The following is a 26,084-nucleotide window of genomic DNA, read 5'->3' as shown; positions in this document are numbered from 1 at the left end:
TCTGAACAGGAAACGTCAATACAGAATGTTTTCTCCCGATGAATTTGATATACGCAGTTTGCAAAATGAGCTTTATCAGAAGCTGTTGGCTGGAGAACAGCAGATTTTGGAGAATTTGAAGCAATACTTTGAAAGCAGAGCAGCAAATCTGCATTTGGTAGAAAGGTACAGAGAAGATTTTGTCCACAGTGCTCACAGCCTCAAGCAGGAACTGGAAAGTTATTCTTACAACAAATGTCAGGAAGCTGTTCGCATTAAAAAGGGGCTTCACAAGATTCACTCTCTACAAACTGAATACTTGAAAATAATTGAAGGAAAGGTTGATGGGCTACTTAAAAAATGCCGGGAAAATGAAGATAGGATTGAAGATCAAGAACTGGAAAAAGAGTTTGAAAGAATGTGGACGGAAACATTATCAGAAATATCACCTATTCCCTTAGAGAAACAACAAATATATGAAGAGCTTGACTTATATTTGAGAAGGGAATTGGCACATCGAGGAAGTTCAGTCAATGTAAAATTACAGGGAGCAAAATCTTTGTTAAGCTACAGAATGAATACTTTTCAAATGAAATCTGAATATATGGATTCAACATGGTGGCGCCGTGCAGCCTCCCAGGTTTTTGCTGCCAAAATACTATCACAATTGTTATATGGATCCCAGATCTGCAGCTTTAAAAACCTTACTCTCTTAGAGGCATTCCAAACTAAGTTTTTCCGCTGCCTGCTGGGGATCCCCTCTTGCATATCCAACATAGCGGTCCGTTTGGAGGTTGGGCAAATTCCTATCAGTACTCGGATATGGATATTGAATATCCATTATTGGCTAAAGCTTATTTTCTTCCTGGTTGGGCTGGCACCTTTAACCTTATTAGATACCTACCAATCCAAATGGAAAGCTACACTGCTGGAAAAGCTTAAAGGCTTGGGGATCCCACAGCAGACCCTGATAGCGACAGGCTTCGAGAAAGCTAGGACTACAATTCGCCAGCGTATCTGGGACGTAGAATTACAATGCCACATGAGCGAAATGATCAAACATCCAGCAATAAGGGACCATGGGAGAGGTTTCTCTCTAGCTAACAATCTGTCAGGTCTTCAGGTACCCAAATACAGGCGGTCTTTTACCCTCATCAGATTTAACATTCTCCCTTCTGCCTTCCTTCAGGGCAGATTTGAGGGTAAACCATACACAACACGGGTCTGTCCTTGTGGCTTGTTGGAAGTTGAAACTGCTTCACATGTACTATTACGTTGTCGTCTTTATGAGGATATACGTTTGACTTTTATTACACCTGTTTTGCAAAAGTCCAGGAAAGAATCGGAACACCATAGTTTAAAACTACTGCTAGAGGACAAGAATCCCAAGACTACATTAAATGTAGCTAAATTCTGTGCATCTGCAATCAATCGCAGGAAGCAAGTGGTATCCCATAATGACCAAACCCCTAAATGTTAATTACAGGGGGCACGCTAATAATTAATTTTAATTTTTTATATTTAAATCCTTGTTATATTCATATTGTCCCTTGTATTTCTGATTTTTTTATGATCTGTGATATTGTGTGTGTTGACGCTGGTCTGTGACCGTATTAATAAATTCATTTCATTTCATGGTGGCGCCGTGTGAAACACTTCTTTGCTAACAAGGAGTGTTTGCATGAGATAGAAGAACTTGTTAACTCCTTGATGGCTAAATGCAGTTCCTACATTTGTAAAAAGGTTGATTCCAAAGGAGACTATGATGATACATATTGTGGTGAACTTTTACAGATTATCAATGAAAAGCTACAGCAGCCTGATGCTCAGAAATATCATATAGCAACACGGTTTGAAGTAGATCTAAAGCTTCACATTTTGGGGGAAGCAGCTCATGAATTTCAAACGATGCATGAAGAGTTTATTAAGGAAAATGATCCCTGTATACGCTTGGAGAAACTGAAGCCTCATTTTTTCTCAATTTTCAGAGATCTTTATCTGGAAAAAGATGCCCAGCAAACCAGAGCCAAGAATTTCTGTGACCAGTGTCTCCATCCTGCCCTTGTGAGTTATATCAACAAAAGACTTGGGATAGAAATAGTGGATGACATTCTCAACAGTGCACAGTCCATTGGGTATGCCAGTCGGAGCTTCTTCCAGTTCACTGTCCTGAAGGAACTGTTGGAAGAGGGTAATATCAACAGTTACGTAGAATACCTTGGGGCTTATGAAAAGTTTGTCAAAAACTGGATCCAGGAACAAATTTTGGATTACTATGCAAAGAATGAGTGTCTGAAGAAACTGGAGGGAGAGATTCTCTCTGCAATAGTAAAGAAAATTATAGAAACACTGGAAAAATTAAAGCATCAAGATATTGAGACAGTCTCAGAATTTTTGGACAGTTTTTGCAGAGAAATGCAGAAGGAGTTAGTCATTTCTAAGGACAGTCTGTTAGGGGTACAGTTTAAGAATGCAACTGATCCTGCACAGTTTTCTGCTTGTGTTGAAAACTTCCTTGCCGATTTGCAACAGCAAATAATATCTGAATATGATATCCTGGATCTCCAGTCTAAACTCTCCAAATTGCCTGTGAGCCCTCGGGATGAGATCTTCAAGCGGGTGTTTGGCTGTGGGAAGCAGTGTCCTTTCTGCAAAGTCCCCTGTGAAGCTGGAGGGAATGCTCATCAAGAGCATTTTGCAACTGTCCATCGGCCTCAAGGACTGGGAGGGTACAGAGAAATAGTGTCTGAAAAGCTTGTTTATGATATCTGTTCCACTGCTGTGGCGTCCGACACTGAGTTCAAAAATCATGTCACAAATTGGGAATGTAATGGGAATTGGGGTTGCTTGTGCGTAAACTGCAAACTGCTCCAAGCTAGTCGTATAGCTAAACCTTTCCCTGGTTTGACAGCCTTTACAACGCGACTGTCTTAGTCAATGGCAGAATCCATGAGTGGGCATCTCCTAAACTTCCTCCAACATAGAAATTCTTTGACGCTCAGTCTCCTCCTAGATTCTCTGCGCGGAAGCCTTCTGCGCAGCGTGGGCGTGCCAAGCGGAGGTCCTGTGCTCTCTCCGCTGATTTCACTGGAAGAGTCTCGGAGCCTCCCCTCCGCAGTACTCTCAGCCTCCCCTTTCTCCCTGGTGTCCCCTGGATTTCCTTCCCCAGCGGAAGCTCTCTCTTTCTCCTTTGCTAGTTCCCTCCCCTGCATCATTGGAGCGTCTTACCTCTCCTCTTGCCTCTGATGGCAGTTCGCTGACAGGGAACTCTATCCATACAAAGATTATCGTGCATATTATCCAGACTGGTACATCCAACCAGATCCCAGTATCAATGCTTCAGATTACTGGAAGTTTGTTTTGAACAAATATAACCGTGATTTTGCAAGAATATATGAAGCTAAACCAGCTGATCTGCCAGAGGACTGGAAAAACATTACTGAAGAACAAGCACTGGAGGCCTTAAAGGACATTTATAATATGAAGTGAGCATTCTTACCTTGGCAGAAGAGAAACATGGATCTTCTTCCCATGAAAGCATTCCACAAAGTATGCCAATCTTAATAACATAGAAAAGGCCCCTTGAAAATTAAAATGGATCTCTTTGAAGGACCCCTAACCCTGATTGATAGGCAAATAGGTTTCTGCATCCCTAAGTCCCTGGCTGGATTTCCATTTATTACATTTTGTGCCACATATAGTGGAATGTTTTCAGCCAGTCGTGTCTACCTGTATCACAATGTTCACCTTTTCCGTTCAGCTGCACGTTTATTCCAATCTCATTTTTCTTCTCTTTCCCGATGCCCTTAATCCAGACCCTATTATTTACCCTGAGCAGCAATCTTTCCTCTTCCCCTCCATTGTATTAAAATACTGCTGCTAACTTGGAATTTGAAATTCACCAGGTGATGGCAGCAGTGCAGCTCACCCCCAACTCAGGCTTGCTCATAGTGGGGGTTCTACAGATGGTAACCTTGCTTTCCTTCCTGTTTATTATTATTACTCTCTCAGTTATCATGATAATTGTAATTCCCTATCTACTCTCATGTTTGGATAAAAACTTTTGTTGAGTAGAATTTCTTTAGTAAGCTTTAGCCTTTAGGAATGGTAAGAGTCTACCGATGCTGATTTTCACTTCTTTTTTGCGATGACATTTATAAAAATGATAGTAAAATTAATGTCTGAAGGTATTTTGGTTCCAATTTCATGTACTTGTCTACACGAATGCAATGTATTCTGTAATGCACTGTCTTGCAATGAAAACAATATTAATAAACATATTTTTTAAAATTTCTACCGCTTAAAAAAATCCATTAGTCTTCAGCTTCCTTCTGAAAGAACAGACTGTTTTCAGGGAAACGCACAAGTCCTTTTCAGAGTGATTGGTTGGGTGGTGTGGAGAAATTCAGGTCAGTTGATCTACGGATGCACCACTGCAAATCCTTCCAAGTCTCCCAGTTAAGGCCATTTATCTCACTGCTACAGAACTGCAATACAGATGGGAGAATTCAGAATCTTAAATGGACAAAGATGCAAAAGGTTTAGAGATCTTCAAAATGCAGGCAGACGTCATCCAGATGTAGATAACTATCCCCTTGCAGACTCTGGGTTTAATCACAAGGGCATTTAATGTGTATTTGAAGCTGGATGTGTCTTAAGTTCTTTGGGTGTTGTCCACTCAAGGTCTTACTTCTCCAACAGTTTTTTTCCATGGTAAATTCTGATTTTCCCAAATCAGGGAAAATCCAATAAGGGAAGTGTATCAAATATACAATTAATTCTTGCCTGACTGTGACATTTTTTGTGGCGCCATTTCTCTATCTGCTCTCTAGGTCCATTTTGTTTTAGTGTGAGCTGCGTATCATAAAATTGTAGTTGGAAGGAACCTTGAGGATCATCACCTAGTCCGGCCCCTGTGGCAGTTTATTTATTGGGGGGGGGTCAAATCCTCAAAAACTTTGGTCGGCCCTCACGCATGTTCACTTCATCAAATCTGGCCCTCTTTGTAAAAAGTTTGGGCACTCCTGATCTAGTTGAACCCCCTGCAACTTAGGAATATGTAGCTGTCCCACACAGGGATCAAACCTGCAACCTTGGCATTATCGGCACCATGCTCTTTACCAATTGAACTATCCAGGCTCACTTAGTATATGCTGACAAGTCCTCACTCCCATCAGCAATCATGTGGCAGCATCCTGCACTAACTGCAGCCTTCGGACAAAGAGTGAGGGGCACCCCACATACTGTAGAGTGCATTGCAGCAACCCAGTCTTGAAGTACAGTGGTACCTCGGTTAAATACGCTTCAGGTTACAGACTCCGCTAACCCAGAAATAGTGCTTCAGGTTAATAACTTTGCTTCAGGATGAGAACAGAAATTGTGTGGTGGCGGTGCGGCAGGGGCACGGTGGCAGCGGGAGTCCCCATTAGCTAAAGTGGTGCTTCAGGTTAAGAACAGTTTCAGGTTAAGAACGGACCTCCGGAACGAATGAAGTACGTATCCAGAGGTACCACTGTAATCAATGCATGAACTTCTGTGCCAAGGTTTCTCCGGTCCAGAAACGGCTTTAGCTGTTGAACCAGCCACAGTTGGTAAAAGGCATTTCCAGCCACTGAGGCTACCTGAGCCTCCAGTGACAGAGCTGGATGGAGAAGCCTCCAAACTGTGAACCTGCTCCTTCAGCAGGAGCGCAACCCCATCCAGGGTAGGCAGCAGGCCAATATTTCAGGCGCAGGAGCTATTTGTTCACAGTACCTCAGTCTTGCCAAGATTCAAGCCATAGCTGTCAACCTTCTCCCTTTTTGCGGGAAATTCCCTTATTCCAGTGCTGTTTCCCACTGCTATCCCGGATTGTTAGATATCCCATAGACTGTCCCCGGGACAGGTGAGGCTGCTGATCCCTTATTTTCGAGGCTGCTGATCCCTTATTTTCAAATCTGAAAGTTGACACCGATGATTCAAGCTCTGCTTGTTTTTAAAAATAAAAATAAAACCACAAAATATAAAAACAACAACCCAATAACGACCCCACCCAAAAAAACCCCACATTTCAAGCTTATATTTACTGAGGAACTCCGGAAAATGAAGCGGGATCTCAGACGGCTAGAACGAGTATGGCGACGGACTCGTGACGGAGCCTCAAGAACATCTTATAGGACGCTTATGAAAGCCTATGAGATGGCTATGAAAGCTGCTAAGAAATCTTACTTTGCAGCTTCCATTGCATCCGCTAGCTCTCGCCCGGCACAACTTTTTAGAATAATTAGGTCAATAACGTCCTTAGGAGGACAACCAAATTTAAGCACAAATTCGACCCACAGCTGTGAGGCATTCACGAGCTTTTTTGCAGAGAAAGTCCTGTTGCTCCGCCGTGACCTCCCTGCCAATTTAGATACAGTGACTGAACTGGAGGCCCCTCGACTGACTTCAGGTCCAGTGTTGGACCATTTCGATCGGATACTCCCTACTGATGTGGATAGATTCCTCCAAGTTGGTAGGCCCACCACCTGCCTCCTTGATCCATGCCCGTCTTGGCTGACTAGGGAGTGTCCAGATGTTGCGCGGACCCCCCTGGTTGAAATTATCAATTTGTCCCTTGACACGGGGACATTCCCAGGGGAACTGAAGGAAGCAGTGGTGCGTCCACTCTTAAAGAAAACTTCATTAGATCCCTTAGACCTATCCAATTACCGCCCAGTTTCAAATCTTCCATACCTGGGTAAGGTAATTGAGAGAGCGGTTGCTGAACAGCTTGGTAGGTTTCTGGAGGAAACATCGGCATTAGATCCATTTCAGTCCGGTTTCCGTCCTGGTTTTGGGACGGAGACGGCTCTGGTTGCCCTAACAGATGATATCCGTAGACAACTGGATCGAGGCGGGTCAGGACTGCTGATCCTTTTTTCGATTTGTCAGCAGCCTTTGACATGGTCGATCATGATCTTCTGGACCATCGCCTTGCAGACGTGGGGATACAGGGCATAGCCCGTAACTGGTTGTGCTCTTTTATCTCTGGTCGGGGACAGAGGGTGGCACTAGGGAGGGAAATGTCGTCACGCCACTCCTTGGTGTGTGGAGTGTCGCAGGGCGCAATTCTCTCCCCAATGCTTTTTAACATCTTTATGCGCCCCCTTGCCCAGATTATCCGGAGCTTTGGGCTGGGCTGTCATCAATATGCTGATGACACTCAGCTCTATCTGCTGATGGATGGCCACACCAACTCGGCCCCTTACACACTGACCAGATGCTTGGAAGCTGTGGCTGGATGGTTTCGTGGGAGCCGATTGAAACTAAATCCTTCGAAGACAGAGGTCCTATGGCTAGGTCGGGATAGCATGGGGATGAGGGACCAACTCCCTTCTCTTGCGGGGGCCCAATTAGTGCCATTGCCTTCCGTTAAGAGTTTGGGTGTAATCCTTGACGCCTCCCTTTCCATGGAGGCGCAAGTCACAGCAACAGCCAAGGCGACATTTTTCCACCTTCGCCGCATCAAGCAGTTGGTCCCTTACCTTTCCCGCCCCGACCTGGCCACAGTGATCCATGCGACAGTCATCTCCAGGCTTGACTACTGTAATTCGCTCTACGCGGGGCTGCCCTTGAAGCTGTCCCAGAAACTCCAGCGGGTACAGAATGCTGCAGCGAGGCTCCTCACGGGGTCTCTGCCATGGGAGCATATTCACCCAGTGCTTTTCAAGCTGCACTGGCTCCCGGTGGAGTACAGGGTCAGATTTAAGGTGTTGCTTTTGACCTTTAAAGCCCTTCACGGCCTAGGACCCTCGTACCTACGGGACCGCCTCTCCTGGTATGCCCCACGGAGAGCCTCAAGGTCCATAAATAACAACACCCTAGTGGTCCCAGGCCCTAAGGAAGTTAGATTGGCTTCAACCAGAGCCAGGGCCTTTTCAGCACTGGCCCCAACTTGGTGGAATGCTCTGTCTCATGAGACCAGGGCCCTGCAGGATCTGATTTCTTTCCGCAGGGCCTGTAAGACAGAGTTGTTCCGCCTGGCCTTTGGATTGGAGCCAATTTGATTCCCTCCCCCCCCTTTTTTTCTTTTTTCTTTTCCTTCTCCTGCAATGAGGCTTCATTTTAATATTTTAATGTTCCATTATTTTAATGTTGTATTTTATTTTTGTTTTTAAGTTGTAATCACTCATCTTGTTTTTATTATTGCTTGTAAGCCGCTCTGAGCCCGGCCTTGGCTGGGGAGGGCGGGGTATAAATAAAAAATTATTATTATTATTATTATAGGTCTCCACGTGCATCAAAATCAACCAAAGGTCTGGTTAAAAAGGAACGTTTCTGCTTGGCACCTAAAGGTGTATTATGAAGGCTCCAGGTGAACTTCCAGACGAGTTTTGCCACTCTCCGGACCTCTTGAGGAGGCAGATAAAGGAGGGGGTCAGAAGGTGAATGAATGAATTTTATTATTACAGTCACAGATCAGTTCCGGCTCACAGTATCAGGAAAATCATAAAACACAACAGGAATACATTGAATCACAGTTAGGTATAACAGAGACAATTCAGATATAGCGGCAGTTAAAAATATGTATTAATCTGTATGTGTGACATCATCAAAAATGTTGTTGCTGCCTGCCAGCCCAATCCATTTGCCCAGAAGGCACCATCATTTCTTTTGTTATACTAAGAATGATGGTCCATAGGTGGGAGCCATGGCCAGTTCTATCACATGCCTGACTAGTTCAGCAATGGAATTGAATCCTCCATTACATTTTAATCCTCGCTGGATCCAGGACCCCAGGAATTACACAGGACTCAAGCATCATACAGACTGAACCCCCCAAAGTTACAATAGTTGTATTTAGACGTGTTGGTATAGAAAGGGTTTCTGGCTGCAGGGATAAAAAAATGGAGACAATGATGGAGGCATTGTGGAAGATTTTTGCAGCCCAGCATTTTGAATGGAGGGCTTAAAAACCTCACAGTTTCTTAATTGCTAGAGAAGGCTCCGTGAGGTCACTCCCCCTCCTCCTGAGAGACGAGCTGGGTGACTAAGCAGCCTCGCACCTAGATTTTTCCGTAACGAAAGCTTTCTTCCTAGTCCTCTCTCTCTCTCTCTCTCTCGTTCTCTCTCCTTTGTGGAACATAGATCAGAGAACACGTGTCTGAGCTCCTTCCTGAACCCAGAATCCATTTTGGAACTGACTTTGTAATTTTGTACTCAGTTAATTTGTCTACCTGCATTGCTTTTGCTGTGGCACTCAGATCTATGACTAAGACCTTGTATTATGGAAGTAGTAAAACTTTTAAAACCCATTTAACATGTGGTCCAATTGATTGCCAGAGGGGTAGAGATTGGTGAGCACATTGTCAGTGCCTAATACTGGGATATTTTTAGCAACCTAAATTTCCTGTGCTTTGCAAACGCAGATACATAACTGAACAAGATTCTGCATGCTTTTTAAACTACCACTTCCACCCTCATGACTCCCATGAAAAGAGGATCAGAATCAATCTCCCTCCATTTGCAGAGGGCTGAGGAAAATGACAGTCCTTTCCCCTTAACTCATGGCGAGTTCCATGAGACGGCATTCCTTTTTCCTTACTCCTTCCCGGTGAGGGCAAGGAGCCTCTGTGCCTCGTTTCTGCAATTGATGGCTCTGAGGACCTCGGCCGTCACCTGCACAGCATAATCTTCCAGGTAGAAACTCAGAAGGTGGTGGCTTAAGTCCACCGCATCTGCCTTCTCCAGTGTCCCTAGGGGGATGTTGTCATAGCCCTCCCTGAGGGGGAACTCGTTGAGCTTGAGCTTGAATCTCTTGAGTTCATCCTCCAACAAGTTCTCCAGCGTGGACATCAGGCAGTCTGCGATGGTCTTCTCCATTGCCCTGCAATGTCACCCCCAGCAGCAAGGAAAAGCAGACACAAAACAAGAGAAGCTCAGCAAATGGGCCTGGGAATGAGGCAGATCATCAGAAGATACTGCCAACTTCCACAACTAGGAATGACATTGAGGGGAAGAGGTTGGCTGCTACATGGAGCCAAAATGGGATAAAGGAGGTCAAATGACCTGTATTTCAACGTTATACTGCTGCCTGACCATTCTAGCACTGGGAGAGCTGAGAAGCAGAATTCCCTTCATCAGCTCTGCTATGAAAGGCCGGCTCCATCATGCCTGTTATGTTTTGCTGGAAGCCGCCCAGAGTGGCTGAGGCAACCCAGCCAGATGGGTGAGGTAAAAGTACAGTGGTGCCCTGCAAGACGAATGCCTCGCAAGACGAAAAACCCGCTAGACGAAAGGGTTTTCCGTTTTTCGATGCGCTACGCAAGACGAATTTCCCTATGGGCTTGCTTCGCAAGACGAAAACGTCTTGCGATTTTTTCCGCTTCCCCCCTTTTTCTAAGCCGCTAAGATGCTAATAGCCTTTAATAGCCGCTAAACCGCTAATAGCGCTAAGCTGCTAATAGAGTTGCTTCGCAAGATGAAAAACCGCTAGACGAAGAGACTCGCGGAACGGATTATTTTCGTCTTGCGAGTAACCACTGTAATACAATGGTACCTTGCGATAAGAACTGAATTTGTTCTGGAGGCCTGTTCTTAACCTGAAACTGTTTTTAACCTGAGGTACCATTTTAGCTAATGGGGCCTCCTGCTGCCGCCGCACCGCCACCACACGATATCTGTTCTCACCCTGAAGCAAAGTTCTTAACCCGAGGTACTATTTCTGGTTAGCAGAGTCTGTAACCTGAAGCGTCTGCAACCTGAAGCGTCTGTGACCCGAGGTACCACTGTATATTATTATTATTGGTCTTTACTTTGCAACTGGGGCTCTCTCCTAGTGGAGTGTGTGTTCAGCCCCAGCTTTTTAATCTAGGTACCCAGCAATTTTCCTCTTGTTAATTCACACACACACACACACACACACACACACACACACACTCACACAGGTCACAGGAATTAATATATTTTCCCATCTCCTTCAAGAGAAAGGGTTAATCCCTACCTGCCTTCTGCATTACGGCCTGAGTCAGTTCTCTGGGATGGTGTATGGGGCAGTGAGTAGCCACAATCACCTGGAAAGGAGAGAGAGAGGATATGAATGAAGCAAGCAGGAACTATAAGAAATTGATGACGATGGGAGATGAATTATTGGGAGCCCATACACTGGACTCTTCTGGCATGTCTAGATAGTGGAGCTCAGCCAAACTTTAAAAACCTAGGTGTTTTTAAAGATCTTGATCTGGCACCAAAGAACATGATGAAGCCAGGTCAGCTTGTCTAGGAAGGCTCTTCCATGACATTACAAATGTTACTTTTTATTATTATTCTGCCATGTGTGTAGCGCTGTATCACCAGTTGCGCTGTGCCCCCTTGGGAGGGAGGCGGGATATAACTGCAGGGAAATAAAACTTGCTTACCTTGTACTGGGCGTAGAATAGAGGAATTCATCTGACCTGGATCTACGGTAACTCTTCTGCAAGACATAAGGAAAGAGGCAATGTGACTGGGATGCCCTTTGCCATTCTGCCTCCCAACCTACAGTCCAACCTTGTGATCTTCCCTCGGTCAAAACACACCTCATTTCACACGGACCTTCCAGATGTTTTTATTTGTGTGCTTCTCCACCAGCGTGAAGCTGAACTTCTCTTGCATTTGCTCAGCAGACAGCTCCACATACTGCTGCAGCTTCTCGGCATCCAGGTATTGAAACTTCACTTCCTGTGGGAAAGCGAGAAACCTCCCACGTTGACCAGGAAACTATTACTTATCACCCAAAAACTTAGCACAGTCCACCCTAGGAACAGATTTGCCCATCCTTGTTTCTAGCTGCATCTCCCTCCCAAGGAAATTGCTAATGTTGCCTCATGCCAACTAACGTGAAATGCTGCCAGACAGGAGTCCTAGCCCTTTCCCTGTAAGCTGCCAAGCAAAATAGCAATGAACTTACCACACTTGTTCCTTTCCCACCTCTCTCTGCATTCTAGACAAAAAAAGGGGCAAATGGGGTTTCCAGCTGCTGCTGCACAAAGGGTGTTTCCTTAGGGAGGAAAGAATGATACATATCTAGGAAGAAAACACCAGTCAATCTGCAGACATTATGAGTACTAAAAATAGAAACTGAAGAGGAACCTAAAGCACTTTCTGCTTTGGGTTCCTTTGGGTGGAAGGATGGAACAGAAATGTAGTAAATAGATAAATACTTGTGGCACTAATTGGACCAGGTTTTCTTTCAAACTTCTTTCCACCTTGGGGGCTGGAGAACCTGGGGGCTTCCAAGGTGATACTGGGCTCCAACTCACATCAGGCATGGTCAAGCATGGCCAATAGAAAAGGATGATGGGATTTGTAGTCTAGGAACATCTGGGAGGCCATGGGTTCCCCATCGTTGACCTAGAAGCTTGCCATTTGAAGGAGGGGGAAAAAAGAGGAACAATAATGAAATTCTCAAAATGCAAAATTTAGTGTGTTTTACACGTAGTGCAGCAGCAGATCACACAGGGCCCTGGCAAAAAAAGATGTATTATTAAAAACACAATTGTCACAAGATATTCTGGCCTTTTTGTAGCTTTCCTCAAGCGGCAGCTCTCCCTGAAATGTCTCCCCCTTTCAAAAAATCATGTGGCAAAAGCATTATGTGGAATGAAAGCTACATAGACTAAGACTTAACTACCATATAAAAGTGTTGCAGAGTGTTCCTTCCAGACCCCCTCAGTCAACTGGACCTTGTTCTCCCTGTGAAATTGGCTATGGAACTAAGGACTCCTCTGTCTGTCTGTCCGTCCTGTCTCTCTCTAGGTTTGGATTTGGACTACCGACGTCCCGTGCTTATGCCGAGTATCTGGGTGGCTCCCTGACCCTCCAGTCTATGCAGGGGATTGGCACCGATGTGTACCTGCGCCTCAAGCACATTGATGGCAAAGAGGAGAGCTTCCGCATCTAAAGATCCCCTCTCTCTCGTGTGGGCTGAACCTTCCTTGGCTGCAGGAGGAAGTTTCAGCACATGACACCAGACCTAATTTCCCATGATCTGCTTGTTCTCCTATGGATTCCTACGAATGTGCTATGCTATCCTGTAGCCTTATGAGGCTTTGCCCTCGGGTGGGAAAAATATTGCGCCTGGGAAAGGGAAGTGGGAGTCCACAGACACTCAAGGAATAGTTTCGGAGAAAAAGGTTTATTTCTACCATCCATGAACTGGTAGAAGGAGCAAGTGTGATAGTCCACAAAAACATGCACGAGTTCACAATCATGTGCACAAACATATATACCCCTTTCCAGTTCCCTCCTACTTTCTCCTCCCTCAGGAGTCCTGCCCCATGTTGAGGTTCCTGAGCATGTACAGAAAGCTGTCTTGGAACTTCCAACAAGGCTGGAGCGATGTCTGGGCGTCTGGGTCCAATCTGGGTCCTCATCACCTGGTTCATAAGGTATTCTGGCAAAAGTCCACCTGTTAAGAGAAGAGATAACAAAGACGGCAGCGATTGTACAGAACAAATTGATAGATAACATTTGCACACAAGGAATATTAACTCAAAAGGGTATGCTTGGCAGGAAACCTCGCAAGGGGTTAACAGTTCTGTTCCTTGGGTTAAGTTTTTGCCAGGTGAGATTTTTAAAACTCTCATTCATCTGCTCTAAGTTTCAGAGCTTTCGTGGCAATGTTGCAAATTTCAGTTTTCATCTGCCAAGTTTTTGCCAGTGTTAAGCAGGAGGGGCACAGTGTTCCCGTGCACTGGCAAAGTATCAAAGTTTCAAATTCCTATGCCGCAGCTCCCTCCCACGAACTTGGCAGGATGAGCACTGGAACTGCTGACACGAACCGAGCTGTTCACCACAGGGACGCCTTGAACCCACATCCCTTATCCTCAGGGAATCTGTTTTTCCCGGCCAATCGCACCAAGAAATGTAGCCTTATGAGGCTTTGCCCTCGGGTGGGAAAAATATTGCGCCTGGGAAAGCGAAGTGGGAGTCAACAGACACTCAAGGAATAGTTTCGGAGAAAAGGCTTTTATTTCTACCATCCATGAACTGGTAGAAGGAGCAAGTGTGATAGTCCACAAAAGCATGCACAAAGTTCACAATCATGTGCACAAACATGTATACCCCTTTCTAGTTCCCTCCCCCTTTCTCCTCCCTCAGGAGTCCTGCCCCATGTTGAGGTTCCTCTGAGCATGAACAGAAAGCTGTCTTGGGACTATTGTGGACTCTTGCCAGGAAAGGGGGTGAGGGGGTTTTCAGAGTGTTCCCGTTGTTTCATTCTTGTGCTTTGGCATGGTTCCCGGAGAGAAAGCAAGTTGCAATGTGGTTCTGAGAAAGGCCTGAGAAGACAATGGACTCTGTTCTCTACCTTGTTGCAATCTTTTTAGTTACAGCAAGCGGAATGTTTCTGATGCTTAGCTAATGCCTTTTAGCTGCTGAGAAAAATGATTTTGAAAAGCTCTGAGAAGCTTTGAGCCTGCTTGGGGGGGGTGACTTCGGGCCTAGGTGAGGTCACCTGTCCTCACCTTCCTTCAATCCTACTGAAGCTGAGAAAATAGATGAGGTAGTTTCCTTCTTCCTGTCCAATTGCTGATGGGACGTCATCCAGTTACTGCTGGTTATTCCAGTCCTTTGAGGATGGGGGGGGGGGTTAACCACAGATCTCTCGAATCCAGATTTACTGGGACAGCCTGTGGACATCGTTCATCCTCCCCCCTTTGAGAACTTCTAAAGCCGCTATACAACTGTTGTACACAGCCAGCTCATCCAGGCTCTTGTGCGGCCTAATTTTTCTCTGTTTCTTTTCGTGGATACAAAGATTGGGTGAGCCGGAAGCTTTTACTGTCGCATGTACTGATTCTCGTTTGGCCCTCTCGGGCCGTTCTCGAACTCACAGGAATGACCGCTCCCCGCTTAAAACGGGGGGCGCCCTTTGCGTGGACGCGCGCAGCCCCTAGATCTGGAGTGGCCCCAACAGCATAGGCTTGGCTTTGCCTTCCCTCAGGTGTGATACCTGGAGGTCTCCGCCTACCTCAGTCAGTTGTCCAATCCCACCTGGGGGAAGCGTTGCCAAGGAGATCAGGCCAGGTAGGGGAGGGATTACCTGCCCACACAATAGAGGGAGGATCTTACCTGGGAAACCTCACTTGGCTCCAGAGCTTCTCCCACCCTACCCACCCTCAGTTAATGTCTTATTTTGCAGGTTAACTTGTCTTCACAGGTTTTGCAGGTTAAGTTTTCTTCACAGGTATGCGGGCGCTGCTACGTTAAGGTCGCTGTTAAAGGGCCGGAAAGGAATTTCCCTGCATTGGCAGGTTTTGCCTTTCCCGTAGCAAAACGTCACAACTTTGGCGGTATCAGGCCTTGGGCGGAATCCTTTTGTCCATCTTCCTCGTGCGGCGGTGATACCAGGGTTCCCCGTTAAAGGGGTTTTCTGAAGGGAGGCTTTGGCCGTACACCAAAAGGTCATCATTGCTCTCTCCTGCGGCGGCGGCGTTATGGGGGCGGCCATCTCTGCTTGAACATATGTTCTCCAGAGCCGGCCCATCCCCTCCCCACACTGGATAACCCTGATGCTCCCTAGGTCCCCGGCTGGGGACCGGGGAGGGAGAACGCCCAATGCCTGAGCCAAGGTCTACCCACATTTGAAATTTAATAAAGTTGTGGCCAATTTAATCCCATAACACGTTGTCTTGAATCATTATTCCACATGACGGGGGGACCGTGCAGGATCTGGGGACTCCGCCTATCCATGCAAAGACTTTCCTTGCAGCGCCCGGCACCAAAAGAAAATCCCCCTTCCTTCTGCCGGGGGAGGAGTTTCTATTGCACCCTCTTTGGGGGAACCAAAAGCAAGACAGCAGTCTTCCGCCAGGGAAGGATTTCTCCGTTGCACAAGCACCAAAAACACCCCCTTCGCCTTGAGAGGAAAAGACTTTCACAACACCAAGTTGGCACCTTTGCCGCAAATGGTGTGCAATTCCAGAAAGTTCTTCCCCTTCACTGCACAATGATGTATTATTTCCGTCCTCCCTCTCTCCACTCGATCTCTCCGTTACCATCAACGTTTTTTAAAAAAAGGAAAAAAAATCAGGCATCAAGACGAAGGGTTTCCCTCTGCTCTCATCACTGTTTTAGAGGGATTTTTATTTTATTTTTTGCTGTGATACTCCAATAAAAAAGTGCAAATTCCCAAGTCTAGCGAACACTCTGTAATCTCCATGGTCTAGCCTGTTTGCCTTGTTAATAAAGTAGGACTGAATATCCATCAAATCTTGTATTTAACAGTGGTGGGAGAAATAACGCTGCAGACAGAGGATACGAAGGCAACGTATTCCTTTGAATAAACATGACCAGGGATAGCCAACTACTTCCAGGACGTAGAAAAGCAGAACACTTTGTTTCATAGCTGGAAGAGAGGAAGTTAAACTTCTGCGCATGGGCAAAGGCAGGATTTTTTTTGGAGGGGAGAACCTCAAGTTATCCATGTATTTTTACATGATTTAGGGGGGACAACTGCCCCCCCCAGCTACACCCATGCCTCTGTGTCTTTTTTCCAGGCCAGTTCAAGCTGAGAGCCTATTCTGCTCCACTAACTGATGACATCCCAGCTGGGGAGGGAGGGAGGGAGGAAGGGAGGGAGGGCTGTCTACTCAGTTCAACCTTCTGGAAGCATCTTTAGTCAAGCAAAGAGATATTTAACAGACTTGGCTGCGGCTATTAACAACGTGGCTGGTACAGCCACTTTTAGCAGTGTTTCCCCTCTAGAATCCCTTATTGCGGATCTAAAACTAGGAGCTTGGAGGGAATTCCAAAGATGACATCTAGAATATGTATGTGTGTGTGTGTGTGTGTGTGTGTGTGCGTGCGCGTGTGTGTGTGTGTGTGTGTGTGTGTATACACACGTGTGCACACCCTTCTATAAGAATACCATTTATTAACCATATCAATGATCAAATTGTTTGAAAATAGACTGTGGGAAATAAGCTGGGGCCTCAGCCCTGGGGAAGAAAAGGTACTGTATGTCATTGCTGGGATATAGTTCAACAGGCAAGTGGTCACAGGTGGATGATTGCAGACTGCCTCCCCATTAATCCCTTAATTAATCCCCATTAAGCACACTTTGGAGATGAGTAAAATGATGGCCGTCCATGCTGATCCTCCTTTTGCTGCTGCCTAGGAAGGGATGCAGGTGGTGCTGTGGGTTAAACCACAGAGCCTAGGACTTGCCGATCAGAAGGTTGGCGGTTCAAATCCCCGCGAAGGGGTGAGCTCCCGTTGCTCGGTCCCTGCTCCTGCCCACCTAGTAGTTCGAAAGCACGTCAAAGTGCAAGAAGATAAATAGGTACCGCTCCAGCGGGAAGGTAAACGGCGTTTCCGTGCACTGCTCTGGTTCGCCAGAAGCGGCTTAGTCATGCTGGCCACATGACCCGGAAGCTGTACGCCGGCTCCCTCGGCCAATAAAGCAAGTTGAGCGCCGCAACCCGAGTCGGCCACGACTGGACCTAACGGTCAGGGGTCCCTTTACCTTTACCTTTAGGAAGAATTAATCATCTGCTGGCTATATATTGTTATGACTTTGGGGGAGGGGGTAGGCTAAATGCCCGCCCCTTCTAATTCCTGGATGCAGCATGGATGCAAAGGCTGTAATAGCCAGTCAGCCTGGCAATGGCCCACAGCAGGAGTCCTTAAGGCAGAGTTTCCCAAACTGTGTGTTGTGACATGTTAGTGTGTCATGTGTCCATGCGCTCCTCCCAGGGCTGGAAAGGGGTTAGCTGAACCTCCGGTTTGCTAGTAAAAACTGAACTACTGTGTCACAAAATGATGCATGTCAAATAAGTGTGTCACCAACATGAAACGTTTGGAAAGCTCTGCCTGAAGGGAACTTGCCAGCCTCCTTCCTTGGATAGTTGGAAAGACAAAAGGTCAGTTGAGTGATGTGAACCAGAAGCTGGAATAGAAAGCTGCAGGCTAGAAAGACAGAGAGAACACCAATACTTTTATTTTTTTGTTTGGATCCAAGACTGCAGCTATGATAGAAACAAGACCTTTTTTGGGTGTTAATGCTGTGAGCCCCTCCATCATAGGCTCAGGTTATATATGTGTGCGTAAACAAACCAAAGACAGCACAGTGTCAGCTGTGCCTCATCCCCAAAACATGAACCCTGGCCCAGAACCCCTGTAATCTTGCACCACTCAGAGATTGGGGCAGCGTGCAACAGTATCTTCCCGCTGCTGCTTGTTCAACCTGGGAGGTGAGCTCTTGATCACCATGCCGACTCCAATGTTACTGCTGCTGATATCTGTGTGGAGCTGGCCTCAAGAAACTTGGCTTGCAAGTCCCATCCGTGCAGCGGTAGCTATGTCCAAACTAAACATTTTGCAGGTCCTCAAATATGGGAGAAGGGTTGTGTAGTAAACTTGCCCCCAGCCGCTCGCCCCTCCCTCACCTGTCTTTGCTCTCCGTCCAGACCAGGTTTCTTGAGCAGGGCTGGCAGGCACGTTTACGTTATACAGAAACAGGTCAACATAGATCCGATAAGGCTGCCACCACTCTCTTTGTCCCGGGGAATCCAGAGCCACAACCCAGGGAGAAGGCTGTGTCCCGTTATCGCTGGTTACCCCCACTCCACAAGTAATAGTTACAGACTTGCAGACAGAAATTCTACGGTAGAGCACAACCAAGCGTAAGGCTAGGAATTAGCTTTTCCCCCGGAAAGGCACACAACTAAAACAGTTTCTTTCTTAAAATTTATTTAAAAAGAACATAAGGTAACATGCTCAAATAAGCAGGCACTTCTTTTAGCAAGTTACAGACAAGAAAAATAAAGACATTGTAAAGTCTAGCTAACTTACATACTCACGACTAAGACACTGACAGAATAGTTAGAGTCCTTTTCAATGATCCGCATTCAAAAGATGTTAACAGTTCTCCATCACGAAGGACGGCTACTTAGCTGGAACCTCAGCAGCCGGGCGATTTGCAGATTGCAGAGCGCACTTTCTCGACCATTTCCCAAACCTTTTATCCCCAATTTGCACGTGGCGTCGGAACCCCCAAAAACAATCATAACTTTTGAGCATTTTTAAATTCTCCAATGACCGGCTGGCAAGCTAATCAATCTAACTTCTGGCAGCTGGACCCATTAAGAACCCGGAGCCTAAATCAAAGGCGTTTCCTCCCTTCGTGGAGTTTATGCAGATGTACATTCCCAGGCAATTCAAGGCTAGATAACATCACTGAGGGAATGCACATAACTTCGGACCCAGGTGTCAAACATTTCATTAAATCAGGGGTTTCCTTTCCCATAATAAACCTTTCACACCCAAGGAGCCTGTTAGTCTGGGGTTAAAGGGACAGAGCTTATTTCCCATGGTCCTTGTGGCTTGTTGGTTACCCACAAGGCCTCACTCTCATTGCTTGACCAAGGAATAGCTTCTAATTAAACACTAACTTTACTACAGGTTGGCTCCGGACAATGCGAGAAGGGTTGGCTCCTCCAATTTTAAGGGTGTGGCTTGTATTCGGGCCAATATGGTACATTCACAGAGAAACATTAGCTCTCCTCTATCTCTGCTCGTTCCCTGCTCCTGCCAACCTAGCAGTTCGAAAGCACGTCAAAGTGCAAGTAGATAAATAGGTACTGCTCTGGCAGGAAGGTAAACAGCGTTTCTGTGTGCTGCTCTGGTTCGCCAGAAGCAGCTTAGTCATGCTGGCCACATGACCTGGAAGTTGTACGCCGGCTCCCAAGGCCAGTAAAGCAAGATGAGCGCCACAACCCCAGAGTTGTCCGCGACTGGACCTAATGGTCATGGGTCCCTTTACCTTTACAGTGCTACTGGACATTTTTTTATTTATTTTAATCACACAAGAGTTACTGGGGAGCATTCTAGAATTAAACACACAAGGTAAAGCATTTAGGCATTCCCAATTTTGGTAAATTAAATCATTAAATGGGTCTCCTCTGGAGCAGGGAAGCATCCAGATGAATCCCAAATCTCCTGCTTGCCTACTTCAATCTATCCACCCACCCGCTACCCCAAGCACTGAGCGATGGAGGAGATGGGGGAGAAAATACCCCTTGAGTGCGTCCAGAGTTCGGCATAGCTCAGGAATCCAATTCAGCAGCTTATCCCAAACAATAATTTAATATGCAGAGCAAAATGGAAATAAAACCCTATATCAGAACATTGGTCTAATTGTCCATGCACAAGTTAACACAGCAAAAAGCAGTTGCCAACTCTGGTGCTGTTGGCTTCGAGCAGCAGTTGTAGTTTGAGTGGGGTCAAGAGAGACAAAGAAGTTTGGAAACGGTGGCATTTTAAGCACCGGTGATCCAAGTGGGTTTGATTGACACATGGCCATTGTTTATTTGGAGATCCAAATATCGTGCCAAATCCTGGCCAATGCATTAACCTTCATTCAAGGTTCTAATTTGCTCAGAAGGAACCAAGTGGAACCAGTAAGACCACAGAAATGGATTGTGACTGAAACAAATCACTCAGTTTATTGGTCTACAAGTTCACTGGTATTATGAAAGATTGTGGAATTTGCAGATAGAAAATAAAACAAGATTTAGCAACTTACAGAAGATGAAATTTAAAGCAACTTAAAACAATTGGATATAATGTGTATAAACAACGGTATGAACTAATAAGTAACAATGACAAAGCAATCAGTCAGAGCCAATAGCACAATCTCCTCCCAGCTCCTCCCAGCCCATCTAGTCATAGAAACAGTTAAATGTGTTGCTTTTCCCCCCTACCTTCAGCTTCGTTTCTTCTGTTCTCTAGAGGTGGGGTCGTTTACAGGAAAAGCGAAAGCGCAAAGCATAGAAACTTAACTCGCAGGGAACGAACGTAGGCACTGCGCTTTACATCTCACGTAAGTATATGCATTTAATTTTGATGATTTAGGTTGTCAGCTATAATTTTTACTGACCATATTCCTTAACCTCTGCTTGCAATAAACAGAAAAACATAGGTAGATTTTGTGTATGCTTGTGTGAAAGCAGAATAGCTAATGGAGTCTTTCACGGCTAATAATTCAGAGGTACAAAGTCAGCTCTCAGATAAAAGCCAATTCAAAAGCTAAAACTAGTAGCAGTTGCAAAAATACAAGTTACCCGAAGCATTAAATACTCTGATAAACAAGAAGCCTTGCTCCTCGAGATGCAAGCAAATCAATGAAATTTTGGAGGGAGGAAGGGGGTGTAAATTTAACAAACATATATCAGTGCGATCCTAAATTAGCACAACAAACTTGAGAACACGAATATTTAATGTTCATCAGAGCATTGTGTTTTGGTCTCCCAAGCTTTTGTACAACAGTTATGTGTACATAATAATAATAATTTATTATTTATACCCCACCCATCTGGCTGGGTTTTCCCAGTCACTCTGGGTAGCTTTCAACAGAATATTAAAATACAATAGTATATTAAACACTAAAAGCTTCCCTAAACATATACATTTTCAATACCTTTTTATTGTCAACCCCCCTTGCCAAATTAAGGTTGGATTCATTTTTGCACTGTAGTTGGGCTTCCTTTGAAGTTTGAACATTTTTATGGCAAACTTTAGATTTTCTGCTCCTTTAAAAGCAATCTTAAAGCTGTAGATAAGCTTTATATTTGGAATTGTTTTTAAAATAATTTATTATATTTCAGGATGGGCATAATATTTTAAATATATTATAAATATCGGCGATTGCCCCCCCCCCCGAAAAAGCTTGCATACAATCTCTAAGCCTTGAATAACTGCCTAGCAGGCAGATACCAACACATGCAGCTTCTCAATGCTGTGCTGAAAGAGCAGAACCTGTTGAATTTCTACCCATGACTTAGCTTCTAAAGGCACAGAACCCCCACCAGAAAGGAAGGTGGTACAGTGGTGCCCCGCAAGACGAATGCCTCGCAAGACAAAAAACCCGCTAGACGAAAGGGTTTTCCGTTTTTGAGCTGCTTCGCAAGACGAATTTTTCCTATGGGCTTGCTTCGCAAGACGAAAACGTCTTGCAAGTCTTGCGATTTTTTTCACTCCCCCCCCCCCTTTTCTAAGCCGCTAATAGCCTTTAAGCTGCTAAGCCTTTAATAGCCGCTAAACCGCTAATAGCGCTAATCCGCTAATAGGGTTGCTTCGCAAGATGAAAAAACCGCTAGACGAAGAGACTCGCGGAACGGATTATTTTCGTCTTGCGAGGCACCACTGTAATGTTAATCTAATCACGCTATTTGTAGCCTTTGTTGCAGCTAATCTATACTGCTAGACAGTAACAACAGGGCAGGCAAACCACTCACTTGTGAGGATAGCCGCTTAATCTATTGAAAGTGAATGCTCATTCAGTCAGATTTCTTATATCTTGCTAGTGGCAGGCCCCATCTTGAATAAATAAATGCTCAGTTACAGATAGGTAGCCGTGTTGGTCTGCCATACTCAAAATAAAAAAATTCCTTCCAGTAGCACCTTAAAGACCAACTAAGTTAGTTCTTGGTATAAGCTTTCATGTGCATGCACACTTCTTCAGATACACATATCCAGAAGTGTGTATCTGAAGAAGTGTGCATGCACACGAAAGCTTATACCAAGAACTAACTTAGTTGGTCTTTAAGGTGCTACTGGAAGGAATTTTTTTAAATAAATGCTCAGGATGGGGAAATAGTTCAATTAGCATTTGCTGGATCAGAAGAAGAAGAAAAGTCTTTATTTGCCTCAGCCACTAGCCATAGCAATGAAATAAAATGTACTGAAGATACAGGTTTAGAGTTAACTATAGAAAATACATTTTGGAGGTTTCCATCAGTAATCTAATAATAGATCTTATTCTAATTGCCCCCGCTAAAAACCTTGCAGTTTTCGCTGTCACCTGATCATCTTGATCTGCTCAAGGAAGGACACAGTAGCAATGGTTGAGCAGCCCAGCATAGACAATAATAGAGGGGTAATAATAAACTCAAATCTTTATAAAGAGGGCAAGCCAGAAGCATATGAGTCACTGACTCAATACTGCCATCTCCCCAGGCACATAACCATTTTCCCAGTGGAATTGTTTGAAATCGACCCTCTGGTACAGCCGAAGGCAGCATATTCAGTCTTGCGAAAGGTGGAGGCTCTGCTGTGTGTGTCACCTGTATGCCAGCATCCTCTCCCAATTGGGGTGATGACTTTGCCTGTCTCTCCATCTTGCCTGTTATTTTTCTGGTCTAAAAAGATCCAGGGTCCTCTTAAGGTGGCTCTTGGTTAAGGGGAAGTGACTAAGCAGAGACTTGGTGTGGGATCCACTTTGAAATCAGTCTCAAGAGTAATCAAGAGTCTCTTGTTTTCTCCCCTTGAGGCTGAGCGGGTAGTGAACTTCTCTTACTGGCTTAGAAGGTGCGGATAAAATAGGAGGCCAGCAAAAACCAATAAAAGAATGTCTTAATGTATCGGGGAGGGAGACAGAAGGAAGCAATACATTCCGAAGTGAATTTAGGATGGGGGGTGGCTAGGCTCACAACCACCCTGTAAAGTAGGTTAGGCTGATGGGTTCATAGTTCAGTGGCTCTTTAACCTCAGGTAGTCATTCTTCCCCTAATGAAGTTAACTGTAGCTGTGTACATGGCAGCAAACATTCTCGATATTGGACTAGATTTGGACCAGAGATCTTAGGGGTTCACAAACTCTGTGGATCGATCAGTAGTGGTTCACAACCTTCATTTAGGTGGTCCATGGCATGTCCACAGGAAATATTCATACTGATTTATAATAATGTTTAATTAATGTTTCTTTTTCTTCTTTTTTTGGAAACTTGTGATATTGTTGGCATTCATTTGCTTCAAAAGACAATGGAGTGCACCTCTGGGGGTGAAGCCCAACTGTGTGTTAGCAGCACCAAAGTGACTTCCCCAGGGAATTACGTTACAGCAGTATATAAATATATTTATTTTTTTATTGGATTTATATACCGCCCTTCATCATAACATCCCAGGGTGGTTCGCAAAATAAAATACAGGATAAAACCAAGTAAACAAGTAAAACAAAACAGCAAAACAATAACACTCCCCTTCCCACAGAAACATTTAAAAGGCTGTAGAATATTAATCAGCCAAAGGCCTGGTTAATATAAGTATTTTAATAAATAAAAGAGACAGTGTGGCATACAGGTCAGAGTCATAAATAAAGGAAATAAAAGAAACAATAAAACTTTGGGTTCATTTTATTTTCACTGGGTTAGAGGGTGGGGAGTTAAAAAACATTTTGACTCCTGCTAATGTTGGGAGAAAATGGCTGCCCACTGCAGTGAGGTCAGCCGGGACTCAAGGCAGAAAGGAACGCCTTTGGCCCTCCTTTGGCGCCATCTTTCCCTGTGTCAGTTTTCATTTCTTAGTACAGAAAGTATTGATCTGATGTGTAGAGATCTTTCCTATTCTGATTAGTTCAGGAATGTTCTAGAAGGTTTATTTCTATGTGAGAGAAACAGGAAGGTTTCTGATGTTTTGGTTATTTCTGCTGGGAACTGTGTACAGCTGGTTTAAACTCATTCTGTTATGTTTCTGTCAAGGTTGAGCTGACTATAATAGTGAGGCCAGGAGGAGCCTGGCTCTCACTCTTATTTTCTCTTTCTTTGGTCTCATATTCTGTTCTGTATGCTTAGTGTTAAGGTTAAGTCTTACTATAAGTTTCTAAGTTTTATATCAAGTGCTGCTGTGACAGGTGCATTGCCACTTTTCCCCCTCACGCCACTGGGCCCACTCTCACTCAGATGAATTGCCCCCACCTCACTGAACAACCCTTTACCCAAAGGTTTTTCCCCCTTCCCTCACAAAATTCTAGCCCAGAGTATCCTGTGGAGGATCTTTGTGAGGGGGCAACTAGGAGTCTCAGACAGATTTTCTTTAAATAAACAATAAAAGATTTATTTAAGGCAAGATACTATATAACACAAATGGATTAAACTTAGGTTACTTCAAGAATACAGTGCGATTTCATTTTAATTCATCCTCAGTTGTTTTTGTGTTATAGGTTTGGTTCCTTTATACAGTGATACTTTCTTTCAGTTATCCACCCCCTTTAACACTCCTACTCCTGAGGTACTTTAAGTACAGTGGTACCTCCGGTTAAGTACTTAATTTGTTCCGGAGGTCCATACTTAACCTGAAACTGTTCTTAACCTGAAGCACCACTTTAGCTAATGGGGCCTCCTGCTGCCGCTGGAACATGATTTCTGTTCTCATCCTGGAGCAAAGTTCTTAACCTGAAGCACTATTTCTGGGTTAGTGGAGTCTGTAACCTGAAGCGTATGTAACCTGAAGCATATGTAACCCGAGGTACCACTGTAATAGACCAAAGGGCTCTCCACACCCCCTCCCTTCATTGGGTTTGGGAGCTTCTTTTTTTCCTAAGAAGAATTTCTCCCCTCCAGGCTAGATTTGAGTCCCAAGTAGGCTGTTTCTTTCCAGCTCCTACTTCTCCTGACTCAACCTCAACCTCCCAGTAAAATTCAGGTCTATTCCTCCTATAGGACACCACACTCTGTCCTTCACAATCCACTCAGAGTGGAAGTTGATTTTCCAGAACCAACGCTTTCTCCTATTCACTCTCTCTCTCTCTTTTTTAATAATATTTATTGAAAGTTTTAAGCAATAAACAAACAAAGATAAACATACAAAACAAAAGGGCAAAACATAGGGTAAAGAAAAAAAGAAAAAAGATAACACAATATCAACTGTCTATATATCAAATTTGCATAGCTTTTTGGACCTCCTCACATCTCCCTTTCCTGCGTTCCCAATTATAAATTTATAAGCAGCAATTTATCACCTTGTTTCAATACTTATATTGTAATTTTCAAATATTATGTATCCATCTTTACATATTTTTATCATATACTTAAAAACCTAATTTAAACATAGTATTACTCCAGATTACTTCTTTTTTTCTTAAATATCACTTATTCTCATATTTCTTACAATTCAGTTATTGGTGCTATGTTGTTTTCTATCCTGCATCTTCTTAACATTCATACAGCTTACGTATACTGTTTTTGCAAATAGTCCTTAAACTTTTTCCAGTCCTCTTCCACTGTCTCTTCTCCCAAGTCTCGAATTCTGCCAGTCATTTCTGCCAGTTCCATGTAGTCTATCAGTTGCATCTGCCATTCTTCCAGTGTGGGTAAATCCTGGGTCTTC

At 44.6% G+C, this 26,084-nt stretch overlaps 3 protein-coding genes across 3 annotated transcripts in view; all 3 read left to right on the top strand.

Annotated features, from left to right (window-relative positions):
* The window catches only part of BCKDK (branched chain keto acid dehydrogenase kinase), a 68,649-nt gene extending 53,833 nt beyond the window's left edge, over window positions 1-14,816 (top strand). The window contains exon 14 of the transcript XR_014001217.1: window positions 14,483-14,816. The gene's annotated coding sequence lies outside the window, so the exon portion shown is untranslated. The remainder of the gene's footprint in view (window positions 1-14,482) is intronic.
* Window positions 1-26,084, top strand: part of LOC308570830 (interferon-induced very large GTPase 1-like) — a 110,504-nt gene that overhangs the window by 25,221 nt on the left and 59,199 nt on the right. The window lies entirely within an intron of this gene.
* On the top strand, window positions 1,619-4,169 carry LOC308570872 (interferon-induced very large GTPase 1-like). The gene is made up of 2 exons (XM_081165915.1): window positions 1,619-2,790; window positions 3,232-4,169. The coding sequence occupies exons 1-2, from the start codon at window positions 1,690-1,692 to the stop codon at window positions 3,466-3,468; spliced, it is 1,338 nt and encodes a 445-aa protein (XP_081022041.1). The 5' UTR covers window positions 1,619-1,689; the 3' UTR covers window positions 3,469-4,169.

Source organism: Podarcis bocagei (genome assembly GCF_964188305.1).
Source record: "Podarcis bocagei genome assembly, chromosome: 13".
Taxonomy (NCBI): Eukaryota; Metazoa; Chordata; class Lepidosauria; order Squamata; family Lacertidae; genus Podarcis; species Podarcis bocagei.
This window is presented reverse-complemented; position numbering and strand designations above follow the sequence as displayed.